General features: G+C 28.6%; 1 protein-coding gene across 2 annotated transcripts in view; it reads right to left on the bottom strand.

The window, feature by feature from the left end:
* Positions 1-24442, bottom strand: part of LOC145269514 (sorting nexin-27-like) — a 382840-nt gene that overhangs the window by 40747 nt on the left and 317651 nt on the right. For both annotated transcript variants that reach the window (XM_080125260.1, XM_080125270.1), the window contains exon 6: positions 1722-1826. In XM_080125260.1, coding sequence (XP_079981386.1) covers positions 1722-1826 — 105 coding nt within the window. The remainder of the gene's footprint in view (positions 1-1721; positions 1827-24442) is intronic.

The raw sequence follows: 24442 nt of genomic DNA, 5'->3' as shown, positions 1-24442 counted from the left end.
AGGTGACATGATGTGGCCCTTACTTGAAACCACACCAAAGATCATAACCATGGCTGGAAACTTCATTGAGTTGTGCCCTAAAGCGTTGAACCATCCAGATTTGCATTTTGAGGGGGCTGACAATGGTCCTGTTGCCATAACTGGGATCGGTAGAGAGCATGAGTTGTACAGCGGCACATCTCTGATCTCGCTCGTTGAACATTGCATCACTTTCAGACATAAAAGAAAGCTTCTATCGCTGTTTGGATTTGCATACAACTAGCCAACTAGTAGATGGTTTACAACAAGGAAATAAAACAGGATTTTATCAAACGGAAATGAAATCATGTTGTCTTTTCTAAGGTAACAATTTTATCATTTCATCCTGTGAGCATCACAGTTTCCTAGATAAGGTAACTGTAAGAAATCGCGTGAAATCCTGTGCCAATATTTTTGTTGTTGATAAAAACACGAATATAACTCATTATAAAACATTAATCGTTCAAACATTATTTTCTTCATCAGGTCTTTCCATTTTGTTTGTTTTTAATGATTCTTCTGTTATTTTATCAAAGACAAAGAATTTATAATTTTTTTTTCTGACAAATAATTATGAATTCACATCCGTTTGGAACTGCTATTTTACTCACAACATTGACCACCTGGAAACTATTCAAAGCAGCCAAGCAAGTACTCTTTATTAGACACCTGCCATACTCTGAAGATCTGAATTCCTTGGATTTGTGTTTATTGAACCTCCTAAATCTAACAAATGATTTAGTAAATACTCACAAAATTATTAACCATCTTGCCACCTACAAATCTTTTGATTTTCATGTGACTAGCAAACATGAATATGCTTACAAAGTCAGAAAACGGCACAGTACTTAAAAAAAAAAAAAAAAAAAGTGAAGCATGCATGGTCTCCCATGAGTGCACAGTGAACGAGGCATGAAAAAAAATGACTAAGTTCAGTATTTTCCCACCCACCCTCATTTAGCCCGAAAAGTCCCCAGGGGACGTCGAATCCTGGTGAAAATGAACAAACGGTGCAGTTTTAGGCCTTAACATGTGTAAATTTGAGTTCTGCACAATGCAAAAAAAGAAATGACTAAATCCATCATTTGACCCTTTCCCATTTAGCCCAAAAAGTACCCAAAGCCTTAACATATTTAAATTTTAGTTCAGCACCATGCAAAACTGCTAAATAGACATACACAGAAAATTTTGGACAAATATGGTAAAATAGTCCCAAAAATGGAGTGTTTTTAGCCCTAACCGTTTTCCCGGAAAATCCATTCTGTTACTTTTTTATCATCTTTAATGTCTGTGCAAAATTTCTTTTGAGAAAAGTGCAGACAGACGAACGGACAAGGGTGAATTTACAGTTCCACCCTTTCGTCGGATGACCAAAAACGGCACAGTACTTTCGGAAATTGGTACAGTACTTTCAAAACCTGGCACAGCAATTTAAAAAAAGAAAACAAAAAACAAAAAATGGCACAGTAATTTCAGAAACATTTTTCCATACCTAGAATTTCTAAAGCATAGAACAGCTTACATCACTTGTCGATTTGCATCCTTTACATCCTAACGTTTCTTAAAATCTGCCAAAGCTATACCTGATGGCCATTTCATACACACATGCATTTTTTAATCAATTGTGCATCTGAATACTGTATAAAATATTTCATTATTATTAGAAGCATTATGAATTTTTTTTTTTTTTGTAAATGTCTCACCTGATAGACTTTGTCAGTATTGTCAGTCCTTCGTATCGTAACAACACACAATGAATGATCGGGCAATGAAACTTTTAATTCCACTTCACTGCAGCCACCATTTTCCTTTAAAAAAAAAAAAAAAAAAAAAAAAGACATTGGTTATTAACTAAAGAATAACAAAACTATTTAGAATTTACAAAAAAAAAAAATAAAAAAAAATAAAAAAACGTTAACAGCATTGAACTATATTATTAAATATATATGCATGTACATTGGTTCTTGGGAATTTGTGTCGTTGGTTGGTTGCTGCTGATTACTAGGGCTAGGACAACAGCATATTCTTTTCATTGTTTGGACTAGAGTGTGTATCTGTTATATGCTTTTATGTAGGGTGATGTGGTTCTCCGTTGATTAACTGTGTCGGATACATACTCGAGAGTCAAAACAACGATAAGAATATTCTGTTGTCATAGCCCTACTGATTATGGTGTCACTTGTAGCATGTGTTGTCATTTTTTTTTCTTTTTTTTTTTTTACACAAAGGAATGAAGGTCCGGAGACCGCTAGAGGATAAGGGTTTATAAGTGTAAGTTGGTCAGTGAGACAACAGCTCAGTGATCATTTTCTGTGGAAATTGGGTTGAATTTGATTATTCAAGCAAGAATTTGTTTATACTGGACTTGAAGACGACCATATTGTAGTCAGCTGGGAAGCAGGCCAGTGAAACAATTCTACAGGCAGGTAGTTCTAGGAAAGAAGCACTGTTCATGAAATTTGCATTTAGATTTAAGCACTGATAAAGTGTAGAGGAAATTGTTAGCAGTGGTTGTAGCTTGACGATTGCGTTTTCAGTCTCTCAAATTAATCAGAGTCATATGCTATGTTATCTTTGTTCTTAGTTCCAAAAGTGTAGAACTCGTTAACAGGGAGGACTGTACTTCTGTACACTTTATATGGCCGCCTTTAAAGATGATGTGAACAGATTCTTATTATAAATACTTTCCATAAGTAAAGCTTGGTTCAATCTTTATCCAGTCCTCTCATAAGGTTGTTTATCTCTCAACTGACAATCATTCTATCTCATTAACTCTTACCCTCGAGTGGCTTTTGACCTTTTACAAGTGCTGATCCTCTTTGTGTAAAAAACAAACAAAAAAAAAAAAACAAGTGGTTATGAAAAAGAGTAAGTAACCAGCCACAATGACTGTGCGCATTTCATGCCATTTTTGAACATCAAATATATAAACACGGCTATCTTCCAGAGGAAAATATTTATTATTCTATGAATGTACATAAATGGATCAGTTACCGTTTTAATGACTATCATAAAATGTCTACTTAAAGCAATTTACTTAAATATGTGAAAATAAAACAATTAAAAATGTTCTCACAAAAGAGCCCGTCACTAGTCTATCACTTTACTATTTCCATAGAACGTTCTCAGCTGAGCATCATAAAACTTTAAGTGTCTTTATAAGAACTTCATACTTGTGGTAAATGTTGCCACAAGATTGTTTACCTGAGAACTACAACATGGTTATCTTCAAATTCAATCTCAATAAATACTCGCTAAACCGTCGTCAGAAATAATCAGATTTTATTTTATGCAGAATATGAAGTGTACCATTTTTTACATAGGATTCTCAAGTTGAATTAAATTTTATATCTTTTGTTTAATATACTGTTAGGTGAAGTGCAGAATACTGTATAGAGCTTCGCCTCCTCATGTAGATAATGGGTTTCTAAATAATGGAATTATTATTATTATTTCAGTACGATCCATAATCTGCATTAGTATGCTTATTTTTAACAGTTTCATAATATTCATTATTCAACAACCCTTATCATTGATAATAGTAACTCCATTATAAATATAAATAAAACATATTGAGTTATTTATACAGGATTTTTCAAAAATGACGAGACAGACGAGACCAAAGAGGGAGAGCGAGATGAGACCAGAGAGAGAGAGAGAGAGAGAGAGAGAGACGAGAGCACAGACAGAGAGAGAGAGAGAGACGAGACCACAGAGAGAGAGAGAGAGAGAGAGAGAGAGAGAGACAAGACCACAGAGAGAGAGAGAGAGAGAGAGAGAGAGACGAGACCACAGAGAGAGAGAGAGAGAGAGAGAGAGAGAGACGAGACCACAGAGAGAGAGAGAGAGAGAGAGAGAGACGAGACCACAGAGAGAGAGAGAGAGAGAGAGAGAGAGACGAGACCACAGAGAGAGAGAGAGAGACGAGACCACAGAGAGAGAGAGAGACGAGACCACAGAGAGAGAGAGAGAGAGAGAGAGAGAGACGAGACCACAGAGAGACAGAGAGAGAGAGACGAGACCACAGAGAGACAGAGAGAGAGACGAGACCACAGAGAGAGACAGAGAGAGAGACGAGACCACAGAGAGAGACAGAGAGAGAGACGAGACCACAGAGAGAGACAGAGAGAGAGACGAGACCACAGAGAGAGACAGAGAGAGAGACGAGACCACAGAGAGAGACAGAGAGAGAGACGGGACCACAGAGAGAGACAGAGAGAGAGACGGGACCACAGAGAGAGACAGAGACAGAGACGGGACCACAGAGAGAGACAGAGAGAGAGACGGGACCACAGAGAGAGACAGAGAGAGAGACGGGACCACAGAGAGAGACAGAGAGAGAGACGGGACCACAGAGAGAGACAGAGAGAGAGACGGGACCACAGAGAGAGACAGAGAGAGAGACGGGACCACAGAGAGAGACAGAGAGAGAGACGGGACCACAGAGAGAGACAGAGAGAGAGACGGGACCACAGAGAGAGACAGAGAGAGAGACGGGACCACAGAGACAGAGAGAGAGAGACGGGACCACAGAGACAGAGAGAGAGAGACGGGACCACAGAGACAGAGAGAGAGAGACGGGACCACAGAGACAGAGAGAGAGAGACGGGACCACAGAGACAGAGAGAGAGAGACGGGACCACAGAGACAGAGAGAGAGAGACGGGACCACAGAGACAGAGAGAGAGAGACGGGACCACAGAGACAGAGAGAGAGAGACGGGACCACAGAGACAGAGAGAGAGACGGGACCACAGAGACAGAGAGAAAGACGGGACCACAGAGACAGAGAGAAAGAGAGACAGAGAGAAAGAGAGACAGAGAGAAAGAGAGACAGAGAGAAAGAGAGACAGAGAGAAAGAGAGACAGAGAGACAGAGAGAGAGACAGAGAGAGAGAGAGAGAGAGAGACAGAGAGAGAGAGACAGACAGACAGGATCACAAAGAGAGAGACAGAGAGAGAGAGACAGGATGACAAAGAGAGAGAGAGAGAGACAGACAGAGAGAGACGGGACCACAAAGACAGAGAGAGAGAGAGAGAGACAGAGAGAGACGGGACCACAAAGACAGAGAGAGATGGGACCAGAGAGACAGAGACGGGACCACAGAGAAAGATACGGGACCACAGAGACAGAGAGAGAGAGACAGAGAGAGCGAGAGAAAGAGAGAGAGAAAGGGGGACCACATAGAGAGAGAGAGAAAGAGAGAGAGAGAAAGAGAGAGAGAAAGGGGGACCATAGAGAGAGAGAGAAAGAGAGAGAGAAAGGGGGACCACAGAGAGAGAGAGAAAGGGGACCAGAGAGAGAGAGAGAGAGAGAGAGACGGGACGACAGAGAGAGAGAGAGAGAGAGACGGGACCACAGACAGAGAGAAAGAGAGAGAGACGGGACCACAGACAGAGAGAAAGAGAGAGAGAGACGGGACCACAGACAGAGAGAGAGAGAGACGGGACCACAGACAGAGAGAGAGAGAGACGGGACCACAGACAGAGAGAGAGAGAGACGGGACCACAGACAGAGAGAGAGAGACGGGACCACAGAGAGAGAGAGAGAGAGAGAGACGGGACCACAGACAGAGAGAGAGAGAGACGGGACAGACAGATAGACGGGACCAGAGAGAGAAACGACACAAAGACAGAGAAAAAGATTAGATAAACACAAAGAGATAAGATGACAAAGACACAGACACAGAGAAAGGGAGAATCGATTCATAACAGATGTTGAGGCAAACAGCAGATGAGAGAGGGGGTTTCACAAGAAATTATAATAAAAAAAAATGATAAACATATGTTCTATGTACAAGAAGGTATTAGATATTTACAAAAAAAAAAAAAAAAAAAAAAAAAAAAAAAAAAAAAAAAAAAAAGAAGCAAAGTTTAGAGCCAACTCAAGAGAAGTAGTAAAACAGTTGAAATACAAGTATTTTTAAAAATTGATTACGTTTGATCACTTTAATTCTATGGGGAAACATGCAAAGAACTGATGAATAAATACTAAAAAAAAAAAAAAAATAAGGCATTTTGGATTAAATAGTAAAAACACAAATTGAAATAGAAAAAGGAAGCAAGAAATGCAAAAGTTATAAATTTTATGAAGAAATATTTTCATTTTAATTCAGAATGACAAGATTTGCTATGAGAAAAGCTTAAAATTGTGAAAAGTGAAGAAAAGTTTCTCAAGGACGAACATTTTCTGGCATTAAATTCAAGTCATTTATGCATGTAAATGAAGGGAGGGTTATATTGCTTGTTATTAGATTATTGTAACTTATTAATGTTGTATCTTTATATACTAATACAGTTAACTGGCTTTGCCTGGGTTGAACTGGAGTTTAACATTACGTACATGTAAGCATATTCTTTGTGATGAAAGAACTGGATGTCTGCAACCAACACTGATGCTTAGTAATGCTGATGAGACGATGCTCATTTCGGTAAATTGAAACTCGTTACTTCTGAGGTTGAAGCCTCTTACAAGGCAAAAGGAAAATTCATTTACACATCTGAAGATGATATCTCAAACAAAACATTGTCTGAAAAATTTCTTTTACTTGATCCAGGGATCCTCATCGGACATTTATAGAAGACTATGAATAGTAATTTCTGTTGTGGGACACGTTTAAAAGAGAAAAGACATGAAACAATAACGCCATATCAACACCTCTGAATTTAAAACTTTACAATGCATTGTTCCTATTGCTGTATATGCAGTTGAAGCATGGACTATATTGACAAAGAAAGTTTTTTGAGATTAAATATTCAAAAACTATTCTTAGAGTAACTTTGCCAAATGAACAAAGAAACGCATATATCGGAAAGAAGCTTACTGGTAAGAGATCCATCAACAATGCTATTTGGAAATAGAGAAAGATTAACATGGATATATTTTTACATATTTAAAAGTAAATTTTTGCTTTTATTTTTAAACTAGCTGCCTTTGACCATTCATTACCGCTTCACCATTTTTTTTTTTTTTAACTTGAAATCATTGAAATGAAACTAGTCTATAAGAAAAGACAAAACTAATGCCATTGCTAACTCAAACTTGGACACATGCTTTCTTTCTCTCTCAATACAACGATTTGATTGGCGGCGATGTGAATAAGTGTTCACCTTCACTTCCAATATTTAATCCTATTTTTCAGAGTTCCAATCTCACAATTTTTTTTTTGTCATAGTATTCTATTAGGTTAGTGCAAAAATAATGTCGGTTTTAACGTTCAACTTTACTTTAAATGGGGAACGACTGTTGAGTGGTCAACCTCGAATTCAACAGCAACTTCTCGTGTGGTTTTGCGAGGATCGGCTTCAATTAAGTCTTTCAAATGTTTCTTATCAACCGCAGTCTGCCAGCTGTGACCATCTTCATCTTCGAGGCTCTCATCACCATTGGGAAATTTCTTGAACCACCGTTGTGCTGCATGTTCATTAGTGGTCAGTACTAGATGGGTAACCATTATTTCAGCTGGTATTTATATACTGAAAAAACAGCACAAATGAATGATGCACTTGAGAAGGCTGGAGGGCAGATCGGTTGACACATAGTATGATTTAGTTTGTTTTATGGCATATCAACCCTTTTGAATTATCTAATACCGAATCCAATTACTTTGGGAAAAAAACTTTATGCTTCAAGTTCTTTATATTTTCAAATATTTATAGTGTTTTGTTTGATTGTTTGCTTTGTAGAGGAAACTTTTGTTTTTTTTTTGATTTTGCAGAACATTGTTTGGTGCCCTTTAGGTCAAGAAGCCGGTATCTCCAGACAGCCTGATCAGCTAGCAGAAGCTTAGGCCTTATAATATTCCAGTTATTTCCTAACTTAGCGATCAATATCATAAATCTTAATACTTTTTTTTTTTTAATAAATAAGATGAATGAAAAATATTTAATAGGTGTTCTTAACTTTTAATATAGGCTTTAAATGAAAAGTTGAGAAACCTGGCAAAGATGGATACTACAAGGTGCCCTAAAATAAGTTTCCAGACTTATATTGTACAGACATTTAAAATTGTCGTAGACTCTTGAAAATTCAGTCTCTTATTGCAATACATCTTATGGGATGACTGACCAATTTTTAGGATTTCAAGTTCAAATGAACAGCTTCAGCAGGAATTGGATTACACCCTATTACAGCCGGATTGTCACAGCTGGTGAGTTTCAAAAATGCAATCTGGATGTGAGGACATTTTAGAAGAACGATATGCAATGAAGTTCTGTTTTAAACTTTAAAAAAAAAAAAAAAAAAAAATGGCAGGGAGTCTGTGAGGGAATATGAGAGGCATGGGGGGAGTAATGAAGTTAGAACATCAGGGTTGATTGGTCAAATAAAGAATTTCATGGATAAGGACTGTCATATGTTTATAGAGACAATAAGTGCAGAGTTTGATGTCAGTGTGGGAACTGTACACACAATCACTAGGAACTGAAGATGCAAAAGAATCGTGCAAAGTTTGTCCTAAGGGGTGCTCCATCCTTGTCACAGGCTATTTGACCAAGATGAGTATCAAGACAGTTCCTCACCCTCCCTATAGTCCAGACCTTGCTTCCTATGCAAGGAAAACGTTAGAGGTGGTCATTATGAGATAATTGAGATGAAAGAAGTTCTGATGAGGTTGTGGTTGACACACGTTTACACAAGAGGACTTCCAAGGCCCCTTCCAAAATTTGTCGGAACATTACAATAAGTGCATTGCAGCTGGAGGAGATTACTTTGAAGGGGACTAGAGTTTCATGTGCCTATCAAGAAAGTGCCCATACGCAAAAAAAGTCTGTATACTTATTGAGGGCATCTTGTACTTCAGTTTATATTTATATTAGTGATGGGATGATTTCAATATTTTTTCCCCGATTCCGATACAATCACCGATTCTGTACTAAATTACCGATTCTGATACAATTACAGATACTGATTTCGATTCTTCAAAAATCTCTAAATATTCAACTATAGAGTTGTTATTTTTCCTGATTAGCGTAAAAATGTTAAATTTGCAGATGTTTTCTCAAATGTAAAAATACAGATTTTAGTTTTACTGGTAGTTTAAAATCAATAACTATTTATTAGTTTTACTGGTAGTTTAAAATCAATAAATATTTTTTAGTTTTACTGGTAGTTTAAAATCAATAAATATTTTTTTGTTTTACTGGTAGTTTAAAATCAATAAATATTTTTTTGTTTTACTGGTAGTTTAAAATCAATAAATATTTATTAGTTTTATTGGTAGTTTAAAATCAATAAATATTTATTAGTTTTATTGGTTGTTTAAAATCAATAAATATTTATTAGTTTTATTGGTTGTTTAAAATCAATAAATATTAGTTTTACTGGTAGTTTAAAATCAATAAATATTTTTTAGTTTTATTGGTAGTTTAAAATCAATAAATATTTATTAGTTTTATTGGTAGTTTAAAATCAATAAATATTTATTAGTTTTATTGGTAGTTTAAAATCAATAAATATTTTTTAGTTTTACTGGTAGTTTAAAATCAATAAATATTAGTTTTACTGGTAGTTTAAAATCAATAAATATTAGTTTTACTGGTAGTTTAAAATCAATAAATATTTTTTAGTTTTACTGGTAGTTTAAAATCAATAAATATTTATTAGTTTTACTGGTAGTTTAAAATCAATAAATATTTTTTAGTTTTACTGGTAGTTTAAAATCAATAAATATTTTTTAGTTTTATTGGTAGTTTAAAATCAATAAATATTTTTTAGTTTTATTGGTAGTTTAAAATCAATAAATATTTTTTAGTTTTACTGGTAGTTTAAAATCAATAAATATTTATTAGTTTTATTGGTAAGTGAAAATAAATAAATATTAATTTTACTGGTAGTTTAAAATCAATAAATATTTTTTAGTTTTATTAGTCGTTTAAAATCAATAAATATTTATTAGTTTTACTGGTAAGTTAAAATAAATAAATATTAATTTTACTGGTAATTTAAAATCAATAAATATTTATTAGTTTTACTGGTAGTTTAAAATCAATAAATATTTTTTAGTTTTACTGGTAGTTTAAAATCAATAAATATTAGTTTTACTGGTAGTTTAAAATCAATAAATATTTTTTTGTTTTACTGGTAGTTTAAAATCAATAAATATTTTTTTGTTTTACTGGTAGTTTAAAATCAATAAATATTTATTAGTTTTATTGGTAGTTTAAAATCAATAAATATTTATTAGTTTTATTGGTTGTTTAAAATCAATAAATATTTATTAGTTTTATTGGTTGTTTAAAATCAATAAACATTAGTTTTACTGGTAGTTTAAAATCAATAAATATTTTTTAGTTTTATTGGTAGTTTAAAATCAATAAATATTTATTAGTTTTATTGGTAGTTTAAAATCCATAAATATTTATTAGTTTTATTGGTAGTTTAAAATCAATAAATATTTTTTAGTTTTATTGGTAGTTTAAAATCAATAAATATTTTTTAGTTTTACTGGTAGTTTAAAATCAATAAATATTAGTTTTACTGGTAGTTTAAAATCAATAAATATTAGTTTTACTGGTAGTTTAAAATCAATAAATATTAGTTTTACTGGTAGTTTAAAATCAATAAATATTTTTTAGTTTTACTGGTAGTTTAAAATCAATAAATATTTATTAGTTTTACTGGTAGTTTAAAATCAATAAATATTTTTTAGTTTTACTGGTAGTTTAAAATCAATAAATATTTTTTAGTTTTATTGGTAGTTTAAAATCAATAAATATTTTTTAGTTTTATTGGTAGTTTAAAATCAATAAATATTTTTTAGTTTTACTGGTAGTTTAAAATCAATAAATATTTATTAGTTTTATTGGTAAGTGAAAATAAATAAATATTAATTTTACTGGTAGTTTAAAATCAATAAATATTTTTTAGTTTTATTGGTCGTTTAAAATCAATAAATATTTATTAGTTTTACTGGTAAGTTAAAATAAATAAATATTAATTTTACTGGTAATTTAAAATCAATAAATATTTATTAGTTTTACTGGTAGTTTTAAATAAATAAATATTTATTAGTTTTATTGGTTGTTTAAAATCAATAAATATTTATTAGTTTTACTGGTAGTTTAAAATCAATAAATATGTATTAGTTTTACTGGTAGTTTAAAATCAATAAATATGTATTAGTTTTACTGGTAGTTTAAAATCAATAAATATTTTTTAGTTTTACTGGTAGTTTAAAATCAATAAATATTTATTAGTTTTATTGGTAGTTTAAAATCAATAAATATTTATTAGTTTTATTGGTTGTTTAAAATCAATAAATATTAGTTTTACTGGTAGTTTAAAATCAATAAATATTTTTTAGTTTTATTGGTAGTTTAAAATCAATAAATATTTATTAGTTTTATTGGTAGTTTAAAATCAATAAATATTTTTTAGTTTTACTGGTAGTTTAAAATCAATAAATATTAGTTTTACTGGTAGTTTAAAATCAATAAATATTAGTTTTACTGGTAGTTTAAAATCAATAAATATTTTTTAGTTTTACTGGTAGTTTAAAATCAATAAATATTTATTAGTTTTACTGGTAGTTTAAAATCAATAAATATTTTTTAGTTTTACTGGTAGTTTAAAATCAATAAATATTTTTTAGTTTTACTGGTAGTTTAAAATCAATAAATATGTATTAGTTTTACTGGTAGTTTAAAATCAATAAATATTTTTTAGTTTTACTGGTAGTTTAAAATAAATAAATATTTTTTAGTTTTACTGGTAGTTTAAAATCAATAAATATTTATTAGTTTTATTGGTAAGTTAAAATAAATAAATATTAATTTTACTGGTAGTTTAAAATCAATAAATATTTTTTAGTTTTATTGGTCGTTTAAAATCAATAAATATTTATTAGTTTTACTGGTAAGTTAAAATAAATAAATATTAATTTTACTGGTAATTTAAAATCAATAAATATTTTTTAGTTTTACTGGTAGTTTAAAATCAATAAATATTTTTTAGTTTTACTGGTAGTTTAAAATCAATAAATATTATTTAGTTTTACTGGTAGTTTAAAATCAATAAATATTAGTTTTACTGGTAGTTTAAAATCAATAAATATGTATTAGTTTTACTGGTAGTTTAAAATCAATAAATATTTATTAGTTTTACTGGTAGTTTAAAATCAATAAATATTTTTTAGTTTTACTGGTAGTTTAAAATCAATAAATATTTATTAGTTTTATTGGTAGTTTAAAATCAATAAATATTTTTTAGTTTTACTGGTAGTTTAAAATCAATAAATATTAGTTTTACTGGTAGTTTAAAATCAATAAATATTAGTTTTACTGGTAGTTTAAAATCAATAAATATTTTTTAGTTTTACTGGTAGTTTAAAATCAATAAATATTTTTTAGTTTTACTGGTAGTTTAAAATCAATAAATATTTTTTAGTTTTACTGGTAGTTTAAAATCAATAAATATTTTTTAGTTTTATTGGTAGTTTAAAATCAATAAATATTTTTTAGTTTTATTGGTAGTTTAAAATCAATAAATATTTTTTAGTTTTACTGGTAGTTTAAAATCAATAAATATTTATTAGTTTTATTGGTCGTTTAAAATCAATAAATATTTATTAGTTTTATTGGTAAGTTAAAATAAATAAATATTAATTTTACTGGTAGTTTAAAATCAATAAATATTTTTTAGTTTTATTGGTCATTTAAAATCAATAAATATTTATTAGTTTTACTGGTAAGTTAAAATAAATAAATATTAATTTTACTGGTAGTTTAAAATCAATAAATATTTTTTAGTTTTACTGGTAGTTTAAAATCAATAAATATTTTTTAGTTTTACTGGTAGTTTAAAATCAATAAATATTTTTTAGTTTTACTGGTAGTTTAAAATCAATAAATATTAGTTTTACTGGTAGTTTAAAATCAATAAATATTTATTAGTTTTACTGGTAGTTTAAAATCAATAAATATTTATTAGTTTTATTGGTAGTTTAAAATCAATAAATATTTATTAGTTTTACTGGTAGTTTAAAATCAATAAATATTTATTAGTTTTACTGGTAGTTTAAAATCAATAAATATTTATTAGTTTTACTGGTAGTTTAAAATCAATAAATATTTTTTAGTTTTACTGGTAGTTTAAAATCAATAAATATTTTTTAGTTTTACTGGTAGTTTAAAATCAATAAATATGTATTAGTTTTACTGGTAGTTTAAAATCAATAAATATTTTTTAGTTTTACTGGTAGTTTAAAATCAATAAATATTTTTTAGTTTTACTGGTAGTTTAAAATCAATAAATATTTATTAGTTTTATTGGTAAGTTAAAATAAATAAATATTAATTTTACTGGTAGTTTAAAATCAATAAATATTTTTTAGTTTTATTGGTCGTTTAAAATCAATAAATATTTATTAGTTTTACTGGTAAGTTAAAATAAATAAATATTAATTTTACTGGTAATTTAAAATCAATAAATATTTTTTAGTTTTACTGGTAGTTTAAAATCAATAAATATTTATTAGTTTTACTGGTAGTTTAAAATCAATAAATATTTTTTAGTTTTACTGGTAGTTTAAAATCAATAAATATTAGTTTTACTGGTAGTTTAAAATCAATAAATATGTATTAGTTTTACTGGTAGTTTAAAATCAATAAATATGTATTAGTTTTACTGGTAGTTTAAAATCAATAAATATTTTTTAGTTTTACTGGTAGTTTAAAATCAATAAATATTTATGTTTTATTGGTAGTTTAAAATCAATAAATATTTTTTAGTTTTACTGGTAGTTTAAAATCAATAAATATTAGTTTTACTGGTAGTTTAAAATCAATAAATATTAGTTTTACTGGTAGTTTAAAATCAATAAATATTTTTTAGTTTTACTGGTAGTTTAAAATCAATAAATATTTTTTAGTTTTACTGGTAGTTTAAAATCAATAAATATTTTTTAGTTTTATTGGTAGTTTAAAATCAATAAATATTTTTTAGTTTTATTGGTAGTTTAAAATCAATAAATATTTATTAGTTTTACTGGTAGTTTAAAATCAATAAATATTTATTAGTTTTATTGGTCGTTTAAAATCAATAAATATTTATTAGTTTTATTGGTAAGTTAAAATAAATAAATATTAATTTTACTGGTAGTTTAAAATCAATAAATATTTTTTAGTTTTATTGGTCATTTAAAATCAATAAATATTTATTAGTTTTACTGGTAAGTTAAAATAAATAAATATTAATTTTACTGGTAGTTTAAAATCAATAAATATTTTTTAGTTTTACTGGTAGTTTAAAATCAATAAATATTTATTAGTTTTACTGGTAGTTTAAAATCAATAAATATTAGTTTTACTGGTAGTTTAAAATCAATAAATATTTATTAGTTTTACTGGTAGTTTAAAATAAATAAATATTTATTAGTTTTATTTGTAGTTTAAAATCAATAAATATTTATTAGTTTTACTGGTAGTTTAAAATCAATAAATATTTATTAGTTTTACTGGTAGTTTAAAATCAATAAATATTTTTTAGTTTTACTGGTAGGTTAAAATCAATAAATATTTTTTAGTTTTACTGGTAGTTTAAAATCAATAAATATTTTTTAGTTTTACTGGTAGTTTAAAATAAATAAATATTTTTTAGTTTTACTGGTAGTTTAAAATCAATAAATATGTGTTAGTTTTACTGGTAGTTTAAAATCAATAAATATTTTTTAGTTTTACTGGTAGTTTAAAATAAATAAATATTTTTTAGTTTTACTGGTAGTTTAAAATCAATAAATATTTATTAGTTTTATTGGTAAGTTAAAATAAATAAATATTAATTTTACTGGTAGTTTAAAATCAATAAATATTTTTTAGTTTTACTGGTAGTTTAAAATCAATAAATATTTATTAGTTTTATTGGTAAGTTAAAATAAATAAATATTAATTTTACTGGTAGTTTAAAATCAATAAATATTTTTTAGTTTTATTGGTCGTTTAAAATCAATAAATATTTATTAGTTTTACTGGTAAGTTAAAATAAATAAATATTAATTTTACTGGTAATTTAAAATCAATAAATATTTTTTAGTTTTACTGGTAGTTTAAAATCAATAAATATTTATTAGTTTTACTGGTAGTTTAAAATCAATAAATATTTTTTAGTTTTACTGGTAGTTTAAAATCAATAAATATTAGTTTTACTGGTAGTTTAAAATCAATAAATATGTATTAGTTTTACTGGTAGTTTAAAATCAATAAATATGTATTAGTTTTACTGGTAGTTTAAAATCAATAAATATTTTTTAGTTTTACTGGTAGTTTAAAATCAATAAATATTTATTAGTTTTATTGGTAGTTTAAAATCAATAAATATTTTTTAGTTTTACTGGTAGTTTAAAATCAATAAATATTAGTTTTACTGGTAGTTTAAAATCAATAAATATTAGTTTTACTGGTAGTTTAAAATCAATAAATATTTTTTAGTTTTACTGGTAGTTTAAAATCAATAAATATTTATTAGTTTTACTGGTAGTTTAAAATCAATAAATATTAGTTTTACTGGTAGTTTAAAATCAATAAATATTTATTAGTTTTACTGGTAGTTTAAAATAAATAAATATTTATTAGTTTTATTTGTAGTTTAAAATCAATAAATATTTATTAGTTTTACTGGTAGTTTAAAATCAATAAATATTTATTAGTTTTACTGGTAGTTTAAAATCAATAAATATTTTTTAGTTTTACTGGTAGGTTAAAATCAATAAATATTTTTTAGTTTTACTGGTAGTTTAAAATCAATAAATATTTTTTAGTTTTACTGGTAGTTTAAAATAAATAAATATTTTTTAGTTTTACTGGTAGTTTAAAATCAATAAATATTTTTTAGTTTTACTGGTAGTTTAAAATCAATAAATATTTTTTTAGTTTTACTGGTAGTTTAAAATAAATAAATATTTTTTAGTTTTACTGGTAGTTTAAAATCAATAAATATTTTTTAGTTTTACTGGTAGTTTAAAATCAATAAATATTTTTTAGTTTTACTGGTAGTTTAAAATCAATAAATATGTATTAGTTTTACTGGTAGTTTAAAATCAATAAATATTTTTTAGTTTTACTGGTAGTTTAAAATAAATAAATATTTTTTAGTTTTACTGGTAAGTTAAAATAAATAAATATTAATTTTACTGGTAGTTTAAAATCAATAAATATTTTTTAGTTTTATTGGTCGTTTAAAATCAATAAATATTTATTAGTTTTACTGGTAAGTTAAAATAAATAAATATTAATTTTACTGGTAATTTAAAATCAATAAATATTTTTTAGTTTTACTGGTAGTTTAAAATCAATAAATATTTATTAGTTTTACTGGTAGTTTAAAATCAATAAATATTTTTTAGTTTTACTGGTAGTTTAAAATCAATAAATATTAGTTTTACTGGTAGTTTAAAATCAATAAATATTTATTAGTTTTACTGGTAGTTTAAAATAAATAAATATTTATTAGTTTTATTGGTAGTTTAAAATCAATAAATATTTATTAGTTTTACTGGTAGTTTAAAATCAATAAATATGTATTAGTTTTACTGGTAGTTTAAAATCAATAAATATGTATTAGTTTTACTGGTAGTTTAAAATCAATAAATATTTTTTAGTTTTACTGGTAGTTTAAAATCAATAAATATTTATTAGTTTTATTGGTAGTTTAAAATCAATAAATATTTTTTAGTTTTACTGGTAGTTTAAAATCAATAAATATTAGTTTTACTGGTAGTTTAAAATCAATAAATATTAGTTTTACTGGTAGTTTAAAATCAATAAATATTTTTTAGTTTTACTGGTAGTTTAAAATCAATAAATATTTATTAGTTTTACTGGTAGTTTAAAATCAATAAATATTTTTTAGTTTTATTGGTAGTTTAAAATCAATAAATATTTTTTAGTTTTACTGGTAGTTTAAAATCAATAAATATTTATTAGTTTTATTGGTCGTTTAAAATCAATAAATATTTATTAGTTTTATTGGTAAGTTAAAATAAATATTAATTTTACTGGTAGTTTAAAATCAATAAATATTTTTTTAGTTTTATTGGTCATTTAAAATCAATAAATATTTATTAGTTTTACTGGTAAGTTAAAATAAATAAATATTAATTTTACTGGTAGTTTAAAATCAATAAATATTTTTTAGTTTTACTGGTAGTTTAAAATCAATAAATATTTATTAGTTTTACTGGTAGTTTAAAATCAATAAATATTTTTTAGTTTTACTGGTAGTTTAAAATCAATAAATATTAGTTTTACTGGTAGTTTAAAATCAATAAATATTTATTAGTTTTACTGGTAGTTTAAAATAAATAAATATTTATTAGTTTTATTGGTAGTTTAAAATCAATAAATATTTATTAGTTTTACTGGTAGTTTAAAATCAATAAATATTTTTTAGTTTTACTGGTAGGTTAAAATCAATAAATATTGTTTAGTTTTACTGGTAGTTTAAAATCAATAAATATTTTTTAGTTTTACTGGTAGTTTAAAATAAATAAATATTTTTTAGTTTTACTGGTAGTTTAAAATCAATAAATATTTTTTAGTTTTACTGGTAGTTTAAAATCAATAAATATTTTTTAGTTTTACTGGTAGTTTAAAATAAATAAATATTTTTTAGTTTTACTGGTAGTTTAAAATCAATAAATATTCATTAGTTTTACTGGTAGTTTAAAATCAATAAATATTTATTAGTTTTACTGGTAGTTTAAAATCAATAAACATTTTTTAGTTTTACTGGTAGTTTAAAATCAATAAACATTTTTTAGTTTTACTGGTAGTTTAAAATCAATAAATAATTATTATTTTTTTATTTATTATTTTATCATTAGTACAAATAGTGAAAGAGTTAGTTTTAAACAAAATTTTTGAAAAAAGATAATTAAAAAAATCGTTTTGGTATTGGAAAATCGGCACAGATTTTTCCGATTCCAATACCCCCAAAAATTCCGATTTTTCCGATTCTTGATTCATCATCCCAACAATAATTTATATGCACAAAAAACATCAGTAAAAATGAATAATGCACCTGAGAAGGCTGAAAGGCAGATCGGCTGAAGCATAGAAATAGAAAAGTTTCCGTTGAGGTATTGAATAGCTCAAATAAATACCCAAGTATTGATGCCCAGAAAGAAGGAGTAAGAAAACTATTAGCAAATAATTTTTATTCTCAGAGACAAAAAAAAAATACAAAAGGTGTATATATATATATATATATATATATATATATATATATACATATATATATATATATATATATATATATTGCCATTCAAATATAACTCTCCACCTTCTTAAAATTGATATAAAGCGAACAAGGTTATAGAGAAGAGATTGAAAATGAGAATAAAAAAAAATAATATTAAAGAAACAATGGCTGTCGGAGGTGGAGAAAAAAAGAGAAAAGAAAGCAGGACACAAGGAAAGTTGCCAAAGAAGATTTGATCAATATTTGAATCAAGCCTCTAACAATGACAATACGTTCAAGCATTTATATATTCACACTGCAAATCAACTCAGTTACAAGTATTGCATGTATAATAATGCCTCGAGTGGTGGTCATTGCAGAAAAATCTTGCTTTTTTCTTTTTCTTAACACCTGCCAATTTAGGTTTACCAACTATGAGCATGTATATTGGTTATGAGAAACTTTCATAACGCTGTCTGAAGCAGAAATGGAATTCAGAATTTGAATAAGTATAATAAGGTGGGAGTGGGAATGGGGGGGGGTTATAAAGGTGTTTGTGCAGACAGGTAATCAACATTCATTTTGCTTTGCATACCTACAATATTTTCATTAAAAATAAAATAAATAGAAATTGTATTTCTCTAGTCTTTTGATGTGAAAAGACAACCTTGTTCCTAGTCTATACTCCTATAATTTGTTTTGTATTGATATTCATATTAAAAACCTTTTTTCTATCTATTTAAAAAGAAAATACAACTTTGTTATATATAGGTCGTTGGATTGCATTCATCTGCAAAAGATGTAGCTAATTTGCATATTCTTTTAAACATTCATCTATAATATAAATATCACCTGTTTGTTTAAATGTATGTATGTATGCCTGCCTGCCTAAACCTTTTGACAGAGGCGACAGATTTTCAAGAGATTGCTATCGTTTTGAAGCTCAACCCTTTGGACGACAATCGAAAAATTGGCTTAAAACATTAATTCCTTCACCCTCAACTGGGCACTTTTCTACAGGGAGGAGTCGCTTTTTTGCCGATATTTTCGAAAGTCATCCTCTCTTTTAGATTGACTAATCTTAATTTAAACACTCGTCACTTCCGTTTTAGCAATGGACAACAGCAAAGACGTCACTTTTTTTTTTTTTTTTTTTTTTCATTCTTTTCTTCCTCCCTAGTACAGGTTCGAGCCTGCCTGCCTACTGAATTTTTTTTTTTTTTTTTGCTCAACACACCTCCAAATACCAGGGCAACGCCAGGCACCCAGGCTAGTTTAAATTAATTCCATATTAGTTTTTTTGGGTTTTCTTATGGGATGATCATTTTTAGTTAACAATTACATGTAATTATATTCATGAAGATATTCTACATGATTTATACTTGCATAAAAAAGTTATAGTAAATACAAACCTATATATATATATATATATATATATATGCATGTTTTTGCTTAAAAAACTTTGACTACCCAACTTCTGTCAGTTTTTGGTCTGCATACATGAAACTTCATACATAGTGTATTCAAACCCATGCAAAACTTTATATTTGTGTTTTAGTTGGGGAAAATTGATGTAAAAGTGTGAAAACTAAAATGGAATTTGCCAGATGAAGGTCGACCGACAGCATTACGAATATGCATGCATAACGTAATAGCCATTGGTTTATGGCTTAATTTTTAGCCTTGTAGCAAACATGTCTTCATAGCTCAGGCATTAACGTCAAAGAAAAAAGTAAACTGTAAGCTAAACGTTTTGATTTTGGTTCTTGGTTGTGGCGTCAGTCTTTTTTTTTCTCTTTTTTTTTTTAATCATTACTATATATTGGCTCTTTAATAATAAATACAAAATCTGCATTAATCAAAATATCATATTCAAGCGTATTTTATGACCAGGCAATGCCGGGCAGCCTGCTAATTTAGAATAATTGTCATGAGAATAAAATACTAACTGATTGATCACTTGATTTCAGTTGTATGTGATCAGGTCAAACAATATGTTCCATGTACTAATCAATAGACCATACGATATTCAATTATTATATACAGCATATTCATGTTGACTCATCGGCTATCATTAGCTCACCAAAGTTAAGCAATGTTGAGCGTGGTCAGTACCAGATGAATGATCATATTTGAATACCAGGCATCGTATGTAAGAGGATGTTGACACCTCCCTGCAAGAACTGCAACAAACCTAACAGTCATCTCCCTTGAGAGGCAACGGTAGTTAAGTGGTTAACGACCCTGGATTTTCCAAGCTTGACTCCAGTTATTTCCAGAAAAATAACTTCCATTTAGGATGTTGGCAACCTTCACGGTGTCTCTCCTGTAAGTATCCAACATCTTTCTAAGAAAGAATTCTGATAAAAATATTGGGGAAACCAATGCTAACGATAAAATCAACTGATTCATATGATATGATGATGATCTCAACTGATGGGGATATACAAGCGATGTAGAACAGCTTGTGAATTTGATATTGCCATATTTGGAGGAAGCTAGTTCAACCCGCCTAAGGGGAGTGTCGCTTTGGAGGGACTGTATCTTAATTTGTTTTTGTCGTACCATGTTATTGGCAATATAATAATAATAATAATAATAATATACTTCACTACAATTTATTTTAAAAATTAATTCAATGATATAAGTGACCAATAGCAAAAACATCTGAAATCAAGATGGTTTCTCAATCTGGGAACCACAACCCACCCACCAATTTACCAACCTGGAGAATTATGCCGGTCTCCAATCATTGACCACTTATAAAATTTAATGTGTATGAGGTTAAAATATAGGAATATAATTAAACAATAACATAGAAAAAATAATATGAAAAAGTGCATAATTGGTTTGTTTTGTTTTAGAGCATATCAACTCATTTCAGATTACTTAATGCCAAATCCGATCAATTTGGTAAAAGTTTTTGTTTCAAGTTCTTTAAATCTTCAAATATTTATTCATGATGTTTGGTTTAGTTATTTTGTAGAGGAAAATTGGTTTTGGTTTTGCAGAACATGATTGGATTTTGCAAAAAAGAAAAAAAAAAAAAACAAACAATAACATCAGTGTTTCGTGCATTTAAGTCAGGAAGCTGATATCTTCAGACAGCCTGATCTGCTGGGACCAGTGGTAAACTCGACAAAGCAAAAAATATCAAAGACAACTTAAGTGGACTAACATTTTGCTTCTTTTTAGTGACAAAAAAATCTCTAAAAGAAACTTAACTTTACCATTTTATTTTTTTCTATGCATACAACATAAACAAAACAGAAAAAAATCATTTTAATGCAAAAATAGTTATTTACTTTGTTCCAATGCAAAATTTAAATCAATATACCATAAAAATAAATCTAATCCTTATAGAGAGAAATGTATTCGAATATTTCTTTAATTTGAATCCTGACTGACACAAGCCAAAACCAAACAGGATTTAGATATTCATGTGAACCGTATCATTTCACTTATTTTTATACACACTTTATTTCTAGTTATTATCATTATTTATTGCATTTAGGCATGAATTTAAGGATTATTATAATCTTAAAATCTCAATAAAAAACTATTCTTACTACATACAATTTTAAAACATCCAGCATATGTTCTATATATAAATTCAAATTTCATGTTTGATTTGAACAATTCAAATTTTATAATTGCCTTAGCCATTTACACTCACTGACTTAACTATTCTGATATATTTTTTTTGCTCACCCCAAACAAGACATATTGTAAGATTTGATATCAGATTAATCGGTGGAATCTAGTTGGGTAGCAACATATTTCCAATTTTTTTTTTATATTAAATTATATTAAAATTTATGCATGTTGATATGGTCTTGCAGCAAGCAGAGAACAAGGAGAGAATTCCAAATGCAAGTGATCCAAAGAATGAAACTATTAAAGTAGAAAATCTTTTGGCATCCAAGAACCTCTACAGAGAAGGGGTGTGATTTTGCTACCAGTCAGGTGTATTTATATTGAGGAGATGCAGTAAGTACATTGGAGCACATTCCATCTACAGAAACGTCTACAGTTTTTATCCAAACTAACCAACGTTACTGTTATTATCTATGTATATAAAAGGCAAAATGTGTATTTGTGTGCATTTTTTCTGTATGTCCGGCAAAGGCTTTTTTTCAGGGTGGTTCTCGGGTTGGTCACTCATTCTTATAACTTTATATGCTACAGAGTATAATTTCTAAGATTTACAAAACAACTCGGTGTGTATCTTTGATTTGGGCAACTTTTATGCGATTTTCGCCATATTTATTGGCCCACACGTGTCTCTTTGGCATTTCAGTATAGAAAAGCGAAACTGAAAACGAATTTGTGCTCTCGGCCCTACGTACTGAAAGCAAATAAGGTTTGATCAATGCTGGGGGGAAAAAAAACAAATCCCCGTCATATCAGACAATTGCTATTCATTTGGTGGGGGAAAGAAATAAATATGCAGAAACTGGCTTGCAGCATCAAACTTAAGTCGCGTGATGTTCGGACCTTATTAAATTCTCGCACCTGTCAATTTCACTTTATAAACGTTAAATTAAGATAGTTTTCACTTCCTCTCCCCTCGTGGTCGAGCTGGTTAGGTGTCAGAGTTTTTTAACCTTTCTTTTCCAGCTTCGCATCAAGCCTTCAGGTTCAAGCCTACCTTCCTACCAAAACTTTTTTTTTTTTTTTCTTTTGCACCTCCAAACATCCGGCCAACATTTGTTTTTATTATTTTAAACAGGGTTACTACTTCGCCCATTTTGTTTTTTTGATCTACCCCCTCCCTCCAAAACATACACACCTCCAAACACCCGGGTAATGCCAGATACCCCCGCTAGTCTATAATATAAATCTCAATCATCAGTTTCTGTGAATGTATGTATGCTTGCCAAAAACTTTCGACACACATGATAGATCCTGACGAGATGAGTATTGTTTTGAAGTTTGATCTTTCGGATGACAAATATCGAAAAATTGGCCAGAAACATTAATTCCTTCAGCCTCAACTAGGCAGTTTTCTACAAGGAGGGGGTCGGTTTTTGCAGACATTTTTGCAAAAGTAATCCTCTCAGTTGGATTAATTACACTTAATTTCAATGCTTTGGACTTCCGGTCGTGCAATGGAGACATCGGCTAAGACGTCATGATTTTTTTTTTTTTTTTTAACCTTTTTTTCTCCTTCGCATTACAGGTTCGAGCCTGCCTATTACCACTTTTTTCTTTTTTAACAACACCTCTTTCCACCCAGGCTGTCTACTATTGTTTTGATTCCTTCCCCCACTACTACCACATTTTTTTTATACCCCTCCCTGGAGGTTCTTTACTACACCTATACAGATCCAGACAACCCCTGCTAATCTATTATATGAAAGGCAAAATGTGTGTGTGTGTGTGTGTGCCAAAAACTTTTGGCAGACGCATCGGATTGTGACAAAATTGGTATCGTTTTAAAGCGCAATGTTTCAGATGACAAATATAAAAAAATTGGCCAAAAACATTTATTCTTTCACCATCAATTGGGCCGTTTTTTACAAAGGAGGGGTCATTTTTTTTCGTCAACATTTTTGCAAGTCATTCAAACCTCGCATCAACAACGTCACATAAAAGACGTTATTTCGATCGCCCATGACGTCACAATCGCAGTGGACACATCGATAAGACCGTTTGCTTTTTTTCCACTTCCTTTTCTTCCTACTAATACTCCTAAAATTTTTTTTTGGGGGGGGGGAGGGGGCTCAACTAACATCCTTACACACCCGAGCAACACCGTTTACCAAGGCTAGTTTAATATAAAACAAGTAATAAATCTCATGATGCTACAAAAAAATCACCAAAACAGACAAATCAGAAAACTAGAAACAACAGATTCTTTTTCTCTTCCTTTAGTCTAATACCAAACTGAAATACCAAATTGTCCGAGACAACATGGTTAAGATATCTTCATTCTCCTATAGACTAGAAATAATCCTCTTACGAGTTCCAAATCCAAAGTTGGTTTTGCCAAATAACTATCATGGATGATTTAGTCTAAAGAGGCAGGCTGAACATATTTTACCGTTCGACTAACCATGACAAGTAGAAGCAAGACAGACTGCAGAAAAGGATTTGTCTAAGCAGTTTATGGATGAAGATTTTTCAGGCTTGCAACTTGCTCAAGATTCTCTTTCCTCTGCAGAAATATTTTAAACTTGCTAGTAAATGCACGCAACAAAAACAGATCATGCAATTTCACTTTGTAATCAGATCAGCTTCTTTTGAGCTAA

This window comes from Euprymna scolopes, chromosome 4 (genome assembly GCF_053919585.1).
Source record: "Euprymna scolopes isolate OS-2025 chromosome 4, ASM5391958v1, whole genome shotgun sequence".
Lineage (NCBI taxonomy): Eukaryota > Metazoa > Mollusca > Cephalopoda > Sepiida > Sepiolidae > Euprymna > Euprymna scolopes.
The sequence above is the reverse complement of the archived record's forward strand: the minus strand, read 5'-3'. Positions and strand labels throughout refer to the sequence as shown.